Source organism: Podarcis liolepis, assembly GCF_965112155.1.
Source record: "Podarcis liolepis genome assembly, chromosome: 1".
In the NCBI taxonomy this organism is placed as follows: domain Eukaryota; kingdom Metazoa; phylum Chordata; class Lepidosauria; order Squamata; family Lacertidae; genus Podarcis; species Podarcis liolepis.
In genome coordinates this window covers 21,074,319-21,086,327 of record NC_139554.1, presented here as the reverse complement: position 1 = coordinate 21,086,327, position 12,009 = coordinate 21,074,319, and the positions used below count along the sequence as shown (strand labels likewise).

General features: G+C 43.8%; 1 protein-coding gene across 1 annotated transcript; it reads right to left on the bottom strand.

Annotated features, from left to right (window-relative positions):
* On the bottom strand, positions 1-10,257 carry LOC310706744 (serpin A12-like). Its single transcript, XM_083502985.1, has 5 exons — positions 10,101-10,257; positions 5,591-6,294; positions 3,171-3,441; positions 1,461-1,608; positions 1-259 (listed from the first exon to the last, which is right to left on the bottom strand). Exons 2-5 carry the CDS (start codon positions 6,285-6,287, stop codon positions 68-70), a joined length of 1,308 nt encoding a protein of 435 aa, XP_083359111.1. The 5' UTR covers positions 6,288-6,294; positions 10,101-10,257; the 3' UTR covers positions 1-67.
* Positions 10,258-12,009: the final 1,752 nt, after the last annotated feature.

Sequence of the window (12,009 nt, the reverse complement as noted above, 5' to 3'; positions counted from 1 at the left end):
TTGCTGATCAGACCAATGAGTTTATTGAGTACATGCTGATTAACAGTCAGGTGATCTTGGTCTACAGCTACTTCTCTGTAGGATTGAAGATCTTTGCCATGAAGAGGATACTGTTAGTAGGTTCATCAACAACCATGGTTATAAAAGGCTTGTTGAGCTTAACGATAGTAGGCATAGACATTGGCACCGTGTCCATAGAAGAGGCTGCTGCGGCTTCTGTTCCTCTCTCATCTATCATCATCATAGCCTTATGAAGGGCCTGTGCAAAGGGAAGATGGGGGGGGGGGTAGAGAGAGAGAATGTCATTTTGCCAATGGATGGATAAAATGCAAATGCGTTTTCTTGGACTAGGGGTGGCTTACAGTTTTTTGAGATTGAGGGAAGCATTCTCATATGCCCAAACTTCCAAGAGCCAGAAGCCCCACACTCTCGAACACACACCCTCATATGAGCACACACAGAAGACACACACAAACACCATTTTTGCATCACCATCGGGTTGTCCACACCAGCAATGAGTCTACTTCTTTTCTTTCTTCTTCTTTGCCACTGCCTCCAAAATTGGTGGGTGTTTGGGAGGGGGAAAGAATCAACTTGAGTGGCACTAGGGTTGTCTTTGTTATTTATTACATTTGTTGGCTGCTTTAGACCAAAGAAAACAAATGCTCAAAGCAACTTATCAAGAAAAACCAGGTGCGCCTTGTATGCTTCCTGACACAGGGTTGGATTCTGGGTTTGCAAAAGGGTTCTGTTTGCAAAAGGGCCAGTTTTCACAAGTTTCCTTGTCCCTTCCAATTTCCTGTGAAAATTCACCAGCATTTTAGTACTTCTCCCCCGGGAAGTTAAGTTATTAAATTGTGACACCAGAGGGCACCCAGGAACTGGCAATAGGAAAAGTGTGTTTTGATGGACAAAACAAGGTAATGAAGATTTTTAATTTACCAGTATGCCATGTGACATTTTAGAACGACATATCTAATATTGTTCTAATAACCTTAAAAAGGTCAGTGTAGATCCAGCCAAAGACTGTGTCCCTAAACAGACTTAGCAGAGATCAAGCCCACAGTGGGCTAAGTATGTAGAAGATTGCCCTGCCAGGTACACATATAAATTACTTGGTATCCAAGGAATTGGAATTTACTGTGCAAGGTAGCTGGAACTTTGGCCATTATCTACATCCCATAGCTGTCTTAAAGTGGTGGAACAGGTCATTCTATTTTTTTCCAGAATCTCTAGAAACTTTGAGTTCTTTGAGAGGCCCCGAGTTCTTTGGCCTGGGGCTAACTAACAGAAAATGTTTACCACCCTCACCAAATGACAACACCTGGATTTTTTGAAGGACACCATGATGCTGAAACAAGTTAGCCTGGTGATATGCAGACGCAGAAATTCAAGCCTTCACAGCTTCTACCATATTCATTCTCTTTCCTACACACACATAAATAAAAGCCCCAACTTACTCCCGAGAGCCTGTGCTGAGGCTGCCCTGTAATTCCAGACAGGTCTGCTCTGTCAGTGAATACATCAACCACACCCATGGTGTACATTATGTCTTTCAGGTTAAGCTCTCCACTCGCCAAGCATCTTGGAAGATACACATCTACAGAGCTATTCAAGAATAAAACAGGGGAGAAAGACAAAGAAGAATTTATTAATCATATGAGAAAATACCATGCATATTAGGCTGTGTATATTATACAGCAGAATGAAGTGGTAAAATTGGCTTCCCCTACTTCAGAGTATAGATGGATGGCTATCTATCTCTCTATAATGTACCATTACATGTAAAAATCCTTGCAAAGAGAGATCCAGCAGAGCAGGCTAAGGACTGAGCTAGAAACTTTCTCCCTGCCAGGCTAGCTTTCTGTTTTCAAGGAGGGGCAATTGCATGGGGGAGTGTTCAAAAGTGGTGCCCTCACCTGTAGTCCAAAGTGAAACCATCCATTTTACCTCCTTATTCTCATGTGCAAACCCAGGCTGCACTCACACAGCAGTTATTCCATTTCCCCAACATTTCCCTGCCTGATAATTTCTGCATTTGATTTCAGCTTTCATGCAATGTAAAAAAAAACAACACTTTCAGAAATCTGGCTCAAGTTTAGGGCTCATTCTGCATTATTTGGAAATGCTTATCTTCTGGAAGCATGTAACATGAAAATGAGTGCGAAATCTGCACTATATTCTGCTATATTCCCAGAAGACAGCTTCCTAATCTCCATGTGTAGAGGCAGGCTACCTGAACACCAAATGCCAGGAAGGGCTGCTTAACAAAGAGTGTGCACCAGCAACAAAGGTACAATTTGGACCCTGATCTGTACTTTGTCACAAAGGCCACCTCAGTCTGAAGTGCCCCAAAGGCTGTCTGATTTTGCTTTATGTCCAACACTGGGGGAGGGGGAGGAATGGGACCACAAATTCTCCATCCTTGCCATCAGCTTTCTTAAAGGTAAAGGGACCCTTGACCATTAGGTCCAGTCGTGACCGACTCTGGGGTTGTGGCGCTCATCTCGCTTTATTGGCCGAGGGAGCCGGCGTACAGCTTCCGGGACATGTGGCCAGCATGACTAAGCCGCTTCTGGGAAACCAGAGCAGCGCACGGAAACGCCATTTACCTTCCCGCCGGAGCGTGCTTTCGAACTGCTAGGTTGGCAGGACCTTTTGATTGGCAAGTCCTAGGCTCTGTGGTTTAACCCACAGCACCACCCGCGTCCCATTGAGTGTCCAACATCTTGAGTCCCAAAACACTGGAACATCTTCCAGGCTGTGTACCTGCACAAAATCATGTGACCTGTGTGAGATCACATAACCCAAAAGACACTTTTCCAGGGCAAGATCTGCCATGCTCTCATACAATAAAACAGGATGTCCCAGTTTTTTCTGGGACACTTGTGGGGTGTTGTATGCCCGCCCCCTGCATGCATTTGCTGAAGTAAAACAAGGATGGGGAACTTGTAGACCTCCAGAACCTGCTCAGCTACAACTCCCTTCATCCCTAGCCATTGGCCAGGATGGCGGGGACTGATGGGAACTAGAGTCCAGCAACATTCAGAGAGCCTCAGGTTCCCCACTGCTGAAATAAGGCCTTTCCTTCAAAAGCTCGCCCCACAATTGTTCTTATATCTCTGAATCTGAGCTGCCTGACACCAGAGTCAAAAGTTGAAAGCTGTTACCTCCGTGTGAGTATTCTCTTCCAAGTCCGCAAAGCTCCACACGACAAGCTGTTAGCCACCCTCTCCATCTGCCCCTTGTCAGGTAGAATAAAATAGGAAGCGGCATGTCCTTCGTAAGGCAGCTTCAGAATGGTGCACAATCGCTCGTTGTCATATCCGGTTTCAAACATGCCCATCTGAAACATCATTGGCACTTTCACAATCGTGTAAGGATCTACGTAGAAGTTCTGCTCCGTCGTGTACTTTGGGTCAAAGGGCTTCTTCCATTTGGCTTACGGAAAAGAAGAAAGGGATTATTTTTTTAAGTGGCATAGATACTTGTTACTCATTAGAACAATTCTACTCTTGCATAGACCTGTTTGCATGCAAGAAGCTGCAGGTACTTTAGGACACTCAACATTTCTTGACCTAGGTTAGAGCTTTAGTCCACGGGATTTTGTCTTCTTTCTCTTTACCTTTCATTTCTCCAAGTTGTATCCAATCTTAGTCCTACTCAGAGTAGAGTCCCTGAAAATAATAGACATGACTAGTTTGGTTCATTAATTTCAATGGGGCTAAGGATAATGGCATTGGCTACAACCCTTACTCTAGAGCTGTCCTTTCACTTTTCTTTCGGCTTTCAAAAATATTTCTGCTTTTCTCCCTCTCTCACTTTCTCTTTCACCATCTCTGAAATATAGTTATAGTACATGATGTAATTCATCACAACCGAGATCATAGAATCATTGAATCACAGAATTGTACAGCTGGAAGTGACCCAAAGGAACATGTAGTCTAACCCACTGCAATGCAGGAATCTCAGCTAAAGCATCCATGACAATCTCTGCTTAAAGACCTCCAAGGAAGTGAAGATCACAACCTCCCAAGGGAGCCCATTCCACTGCTCTTACTGTCAGAAAGTTCTTCCCGATATTTAGTCAGATTCTCCCATGTTAGCTGACATAGTTAAAAGAAACGAAAAGTTTGCACGTAGGCCCACATGGTTGTGAGTGGCATCTGCTAAACAATCACAGATATAATAAACTGAGGTGTGTATATTGAATTCACTTTTGAAAAAATCAGTTCAGGGGGCGGGAACGTAAACACCAATGTGTACCCTTTTATAACACTATTTAGAAGACATCTGAAGGCAGCCCTGTTTAGGGAAGCGTTTAATATTTGATGTATTACAGTATTTTAATATTTTTTGGAAGCCGCCCAGAGTGGCTGGGGAAGCCCAGCCAGATGGGCAGGGTATAAATAATATTATAATAAAATAAATTGTTGTTGTTGTTGTTGTTGTTGTTGTTGTTGTTGTTGTTGTTGTTGTTGTTGTTGTTACTATTTATCAAATAAATTATTATGGTGCCCAGTTAATTTTTTTAAAAACTGAGTTGCCTGTTGAGACCTCTGCTCCTTGCATTATCTCAAAATCCAAAGTTAACAAGCGGCTTAAATCCAGAACCAATGGAACTATATCATTTCAGGCTGCAGTTAAGAGGGGGTTCTATGGATGAATGTTGCTCTACACGCACACAGACAGACACCTCTGATTTAAGCAGATGTTGGATGGCTATCTGACAGAGATACTGTAGTTGTATCCTGCACTGTAGCCTCCCAACAAAAAATAGTAAAAGCACATGTATTACTCAGGGGTTGGACTTGATGACCTTTAAATTACCTTTCAACTCATTATATCCTACAGATGCCATGGTGGTTTGACCGCCTTGGTTTTGTATTGATTAGCTGTTTGTCCAACCTAAATTTAACAGTTCTAAAACCTCACTAATGAATAACACTAATGAATAACACCTCACTAATGAATAACACCCTATCTTTTCATGGTTGTATGTGGTTGAATACAACTTCAGTATTTGGCTAATAATTCATATATGGAAACATATTTAATTATTTGTTCCACTTTTTCATCTAAATCAGAGGTTGCTGTATTTTTCCCCTTCTGACATTGTGCCTAATTTAAATACTTTTACTAAGTGCTCTTTAAATACTTTTACTAACTTCAGTGAACACACTAAGGAATTCCGGGCATTTTACTGGCCTTGGAAGTGCAGGGCATAAGAAAAACAGAAAGACAGACAGAACGAGAGAACGAGAGAACGAAAGAAAGAAAGAAAGAAAGAAAGAAAGAAAGAAAGAAAGAAAGAAAGGGGTTAGAACATTGAATTAGGTTCTGAACTGAATTGAGGCTGCCTTGCACAGTCGTAATTACTGAGGTCACCTAATGACAGATCCATTGCATAAAATCACTGTGAAGCAGGAATTGGTTGCCTGACCAAAATTCTCTTCCTCACAAACAAAAGCAAACATCAGTACACAGGATGAAGTTCTACTTTGGAAGTATGTGGGAAGTGACAAGTATCTAGGATTAGCCATAAGGTGAGGAAAGGAGATCACAGGGCAGGCCCATTAGCTTGTCTTACCTTTCATGTAAATATAGCTAACCAGTAGTATTTCAGTAATTGGGTCAACTCCATCGACGAGCTTAGAAATCTTCCCATGGGTTTTCATTTTGACATATTGATTGATGTGCTCCTCAGTTACTGCTGTGTTCTTAAAATTTTCCATATAGATCTCTCCTCCATAAATGTTCCTGAGCTCCGTTAGGAACTGAGGTTGTGGATGCAACTCATTTTGCACAAACAGACAATTCCCCATTTCCATTTGGAGGCCTGAACCCCCGTTGCTTAGCGAGTAGATGAGGTTGTGGAAGCCTTCATGTATCATCCTCTCCTGAATCTCTGATGGCTTGAAGTCAAGTCCTCTAAGGATCTGATCTAAGGTGTTGGCCCTTGCGCCCAAAGCCAGCATCGCAAAAGCTGTGGAGATACACATGGGAGAGAAGACAATGTTCTTCTTGAATGGACTGCCCCGGTTGCCTCCATTAGAAGAAACCTGCCTGAAGAACTTGAATGCAAAGTCTGAATTGCTGTTGACCAGGACCTGGTTTGGAGTCTGTGTTCTTCCACCATTGGGTTGGTTTTGGCGGTTCATATCTTGGGGGTTGCTCTCATAGTTGTCACACCTGTTCATGTAACTGCTGGGATTCACAGAATTTGGTAGGTTAAGATTGTTAGCCAGGATCCCAGCAATTAAAAAGAAGAGGAGGGAAATCGCCATTTTCCCCCTTTAAAAAAAAAGAGGGGGGGAGAAATAAAAATATACATTAGTTAAATTAACTCATTATTTTCAGCTCCTCCCCCCCCAAATCTAGTGTGCTATTTGCACCATTGGCTGTAAACCATGGTTACCCTGAATCATGCAGGGGCAGAGGTAGTAGCATGCTTTTGGTGGCACTGCCCTTGTTGTTAGAAAAAGAAGAGGAGGAGGAGGAGGAGTTTGGATTTGATATCCTGCTTTATCACTACCCAAAGGAGTCTCAAAGCGGCTAATATTCTCCTTTCCCTTCCTCCCCCACAACAAACACTCTGTGAGGTGAGTGGGGCTGAGAGACTTCAAAGAAGTGTGACTAGCCCAAGGTCACCCAGCAGCTGCCTGTGGAGGAGCGGAGACGCGAACCCGGTTCCCCAGATTACGAGACTACCGCTCTTAACCACTACACCACACTGGTTAGGATAGAGATGAAGGAAGGAGGTGGCAAGGTTAGGGGCACTTCCCCTGAGCTGCCCCAATTTCACCGCTGCCCCCTCATCCCACCTCAATGAATACAGCACCCCCACCTTCATTATAATTCAGCAGATGGAATATTGGGTTCCATTATAGAAGACTTGCAGGCTCTTCCCTGTTGAACTTTGAAGTCCACTTACAGGAACATTAGAGCATGAGAAGAGCCTGCTGGATCAGTCCAGTGACTCATCTAGTCCAGCATCCTGTTCTCACACTGGCCAACCAGATGCCTGTGGGGAATCCTCAAGCAGGACCCACGCACAAGAGCCTTCTCCTTGCCCCTGCAGTTTTCAGCCAACCAAATTCTACTATGGTCTATTTATTATTGCAACATTTTTTACAGAGCATTGTGCATGCATAGTTTGTCGCAGCTTCCAGTTCCTTTGCATTCCCCTTTCCCCTTACACTTAATAAAAATACTGGAAAACATCAACTGTGATATGATTTTATGAATAACTACATCGTGAAGGAGGGACGCAGGTGGCACTGTGGGTTAAACCACAGAGCCTAGGACTTGCCGATCAGAAGGTCGGCGGTTTGAATCCCTGTGATGGGGTGAGCTCCCATTGCTCAGTCCCTGCTCCTGCCAACCTAGCAATTCAAAAGCACGTCAAGGTGCAAGTAGATAAATAGGTACTACTCTGGCAGGAAGGTAAACGGCATTTCCGTGTGCTGCTCTGGTTCACCAGAAGCGGTTTACTCATGCTGGCCACATGACCCGGAAGCTGTATGCTGGCTCCCTCGGCCAACAAAGCGAGATGAGCGCCACAACCTCAGAGTCGGTCACGACTGGACCTAATGGTCAGGGGTCCCTTTACATCATGAAGGAGCTCATGTATACACCAGCAAGCAATGGCATTAAGATCTATCATTTGTTTTTGTTTTGTTATTTTGCAGTGTATTATCAGCGTTCATGTGCACAGCTATAAACAAGAGGGGCCGGGGTTGGGGAGACAGGTGTAAATTAACTGAAGGAACTGAAAGCTGCAGCAAGCAGCCCTTGCTCCAGTTTTGGAATTAAGTTTAGGAAATTTTCTAGTTAAACCCAAATCCAGGACGAGTGACACTCAGGGAGAGACAACCCTGGAACAATAAAACAAAGGAATGGAATTGGAGTGGGATTGGATACTCCCCCTGTTTCAAACATTTATTTAATACATTATTAAATAATATATTATTAAGAATCAGGCTCTTGTTCCATGTTGCAGATAAAAGTAGAAGAGCCAAGCAGTACAGCATTTGTTTGGCATGCAGAAGGTTCCAGATTCCACCCCTGGTACTGCTGGAAATATCTACAGTCTGAAGCCAATACTCAGCTAGATGAGTAAGTCATCTGACTATGTTCACAGAAGCTGTTACCTCTACTTTCCTTGCTAAGGCAGGAGTAGAATTGTTGACCATAATGCTATACCAGCTTCAACCAGTGGATGCCACTACAGTATGTCTAAGCATAAACTATCTCAATGAGTTCTTGTAAGATTCGAATGAGATAAGCTTGTATTGGCCATGCTGAGCCACTGGAAAGGGTTGTGACATATATGTGGACCATATATGTATGGTCAACTTGGGGGAGGAGGGTGTAGATCCTAGAATCATTGAGCTAGAAGGAACCCCCCAAGATCCAACCCCTTGCAATGCAGGAATCTCAGCTAAAGCATCCATGAAGTTGTCCTGTCTGTACAAGGACTTCTGCTGAAGGGCTCTCACTGGAAAATGTTCCCACATGTGGAATAAAGTGTGCCTTATTCTGCAGTCTCCCCAGTACAAAGATATTTTGACAAGCTCACTAGGTGACTTGCTTTATTGCTTAATGGCTCGTACAGTTAAACTCTCATTCAAACTTCAGAAGTGTTAATTGCTTCTATGCAGCCACCCAAGAACGGTTTGGTGTAGTAGTTAGGATACCAGACTAGGAGTGGCGAAGCCCATGTTTAAATCTCACTGGGTGATCTTTGAGCAGTTGCTATTTCTACTCTAGCCTACCTCATATGGTGACTGTGAAGATAAAATAGGTGCAGAGGGGGAAAACTTGAGCTCCTTGGATGAAAGGGAGAATCTACAATAAATGCACAAAAAAATCCCACTAATTGTACTCTAGTTTTACGGCGATGTAGTTGGTTTGATCAGTGGCATAGCATGAGGGAGGCCATAGGGGCAGCTGCCCCACGTGCAAAATTGCTAGGGGGCACAAAATTTCAGTACCCAGTCCTGCATCAATACAGCTGTGCGCTTCCATCGCTGAGCTTTGTTGAAACTGGCTTCTCCATGTGAACCAGGAAGTGACCTCTCCAGACAACAGAATGACTCTTCTTTTCTTATCTCTGTGGCTACAATCTCCTGGGTTACACAGGCGCTGTTAGGCAGTTGAATGCGCATGCACACTCCATCCGTTTCCCTCCCTTCCATGGCCCTGGGAGCTGGCAACCCACGCTACGCTACTGATATTACCTTCCATGTGACTCAGGTGCTGGAGAAACGTAATTACTCTCCTACCCTACTTCTGGGTTTCTCATTTGTATCTGGTTGGCTATTGCAAGAAGCAGGACTTTGGACTAGAAGAAGAAGAAGAGTTTGGATTTGTTACTCCGCTTTATCACTACCCGAAGGAGTCTCAAAGAGGCTAACAATCTCCTTTCCCTTCCTCCCTCATAACAAACACTCTGTGAGGTGAGTGGGGCTGAGAGACTTCAGAGAAGAGTGACTTGCCCAAAGTCACCCAGCAGCTGCATGTGGAGGAGCGGGCACGCGAACCCAGCTCACCAGATTACGAGACTACCGCTCTTAACCACTACACCACACTGGAACTAGACATGTTTCAGGCTGCAATCCTAACCCCATTTACTTTGGAGCAATCCCATCTAATTCAGTAGGCTTTACTTCTGAGTAAACATAGATTGGCAGCCTTTGTCTAACTCAAAGGACTATTCTGGTGTTATTTGTGCCTTTAATAGCACCCTCCACACGGCCCCAGGTGCTGGCCACCCACACTAGGCCACTGGGTTTGATCACTCTTTTTTATTTCAACGTATCAGAAGGCCTACCAATTTCATTCTTCATCTTTCCACTTTTCTTTTTAGTTTCTTATTATTTCTTGGTAACTTACCTTGCTCAATACTTCCAATAAAAAATTATGATAGGATCTCCCTTGCATAAAGATATTCTTCCACACTAGCTTATAAGAACTTTATGAAATTCACCAGCAAGCCCGCCTTTCAATTAAGTAGGTTCGTGAATTTCAGATATCCAACACCGTGACTAATAATATATTTATCACAAATCCCAATTTACTAAGAGAATTTTACTTACAGTTCAATCAATATTGTCCTGCCACTCTCTCTGTGTCTTCACCACCGCTCCTTCTTCTTTGATCCCTTTGGACGCTGGAGAAAGCAAAGCATCCTTTGACACTGGCAAGCTAGTTTATCTGACTCATAGGCACAAAGGGAACTAGTTTTACTAGATGCCGAATTGACATGTGACTTTATAATGATACAGGACTGTCTGTCTCCTTGATATTTGGGAACTGGTTTTCATCAAACTGAATCCCTTTGTGAATGCATAAATAAATAATCAATCCACACCTCAATTGTCTTGATCTTCCAACTCATTATAAACAAAAGGAACAATTTTGAAAATGGCAATTAAGCCCAAGCAGTGTGGATTAATTTGGCAATGACAAGCACTATCTAGAAGGCAACAGCCCCATATAGCTAATTATATCCCTGTGCACTTGATATTCTTTGAAATGGGAATCACATTCTTCAAAATTGGTGAAAAAAATATTTGGGGTATAACATTTGAGAAATGGACCATATTCCTATGCAGAACACCGATTCATGTAATGAAGATTTCAAAACTATCTGTTCATGCTTGGTTAATGTAAAAGGATGAGCTTCAGTGTGTGAACAGATGAAATGCGTAGCATTGTAAACAGGACTATAAAAAGTTGCATCACTTGGTGAGAGACATGTTATTGAACCATCTGGAAACTGTGACCACGGGGCTATCAAGCTCAATAAATATGTATGTCATTGGCGCCAACAAATGTTTTGTTGTGGGTGCTCAGAACCCACACTGCAGGGCCTCTGACATGACTTCCAGAGCCTCACGAAGCACCGGAAGTTGCATTGGAGGCCCCACGAGGCCTCGGACACCACCTCAGAGGTCTCGTGATGCCTTTTGTTGCAACTTCCAGTGCTTTGAGAGGACTTGAAAGTCGCATCCCAAGACCTTGTGGGGCCTCCAACATGGCTTCTGGGGCTCCCAGGCACCGCTATGGCGCACAGCATGTGCTGCTGGGCACCCATAATCTGGTCCCCACGTCAGGGCCCCTGATGTATGTGGACAACTACCAAGGAATTCCAACGTATTTGAGTTTGAAAGAGGGCACTACCACTAAAAAGGGGGTGGGAAGCAGTGTAGCATTCTGTTCCCACAGTAGCCAACCAGATCCCTTTGGAAAGCCCAGAAGCAGGACATGGTAAAGCCTAAGACTCTTAATCCAAGAGTTGTGAGTTTCAGCCCCACATTGGGCAAAACACTGAGCATTGCAGGTGGTTGGACTATACGACCCCTGTGGTCCTTTCCAGCTCTACAGTTCTATGATTCCATGAACACTAGAGCACTCTCCTGCTTGAGTTCCTTAGTAACTGGTACTCAGGGGCAAGCTGCCTCTGATACTGAAGGTCATAAAGCCATCCAGGCTATCAGTACATCCTTATAGAGAATTCCATATGTGCTGGGTTCCTGTTGTCTGTCCTGAATCTCCCAACATGTGACTCAATTCTAGTACTTAGTGTAAAAATCCTTCTCTATCGACTTTCTCTGCACCATGAACTTAACTTACCATCTGCCTCCTTACTCATCCTTTCTCTAAAAATCCCAAAGGAGGGGTTCCCTATCAGGGAATGTTGTAGCATTTGGTGAGTAAGAGGCAACATGATGGAAATGTAGAGAAGATTCCTGCATTGCAGGGGGGTTGGAGAAGGCAACCCTCGTGATCTCTTCCAATTCCACAATTCTTTGATTCTATGAAAATTTCCACCTCCGACCAAGAGCAGAAGGATTAAAGCTTGTCTGGTTCTGCTTCACAAGCAACTTCCCTGCAGAGGTTATTGCTACTTCCCTGCAGAGAAGGTTATTGCAAAGAAGAACCCTGCAGAGCCCACTTTTAGGTCTGTGGCTTTGATTCAATCCCATGGGGTGCTATTTCACA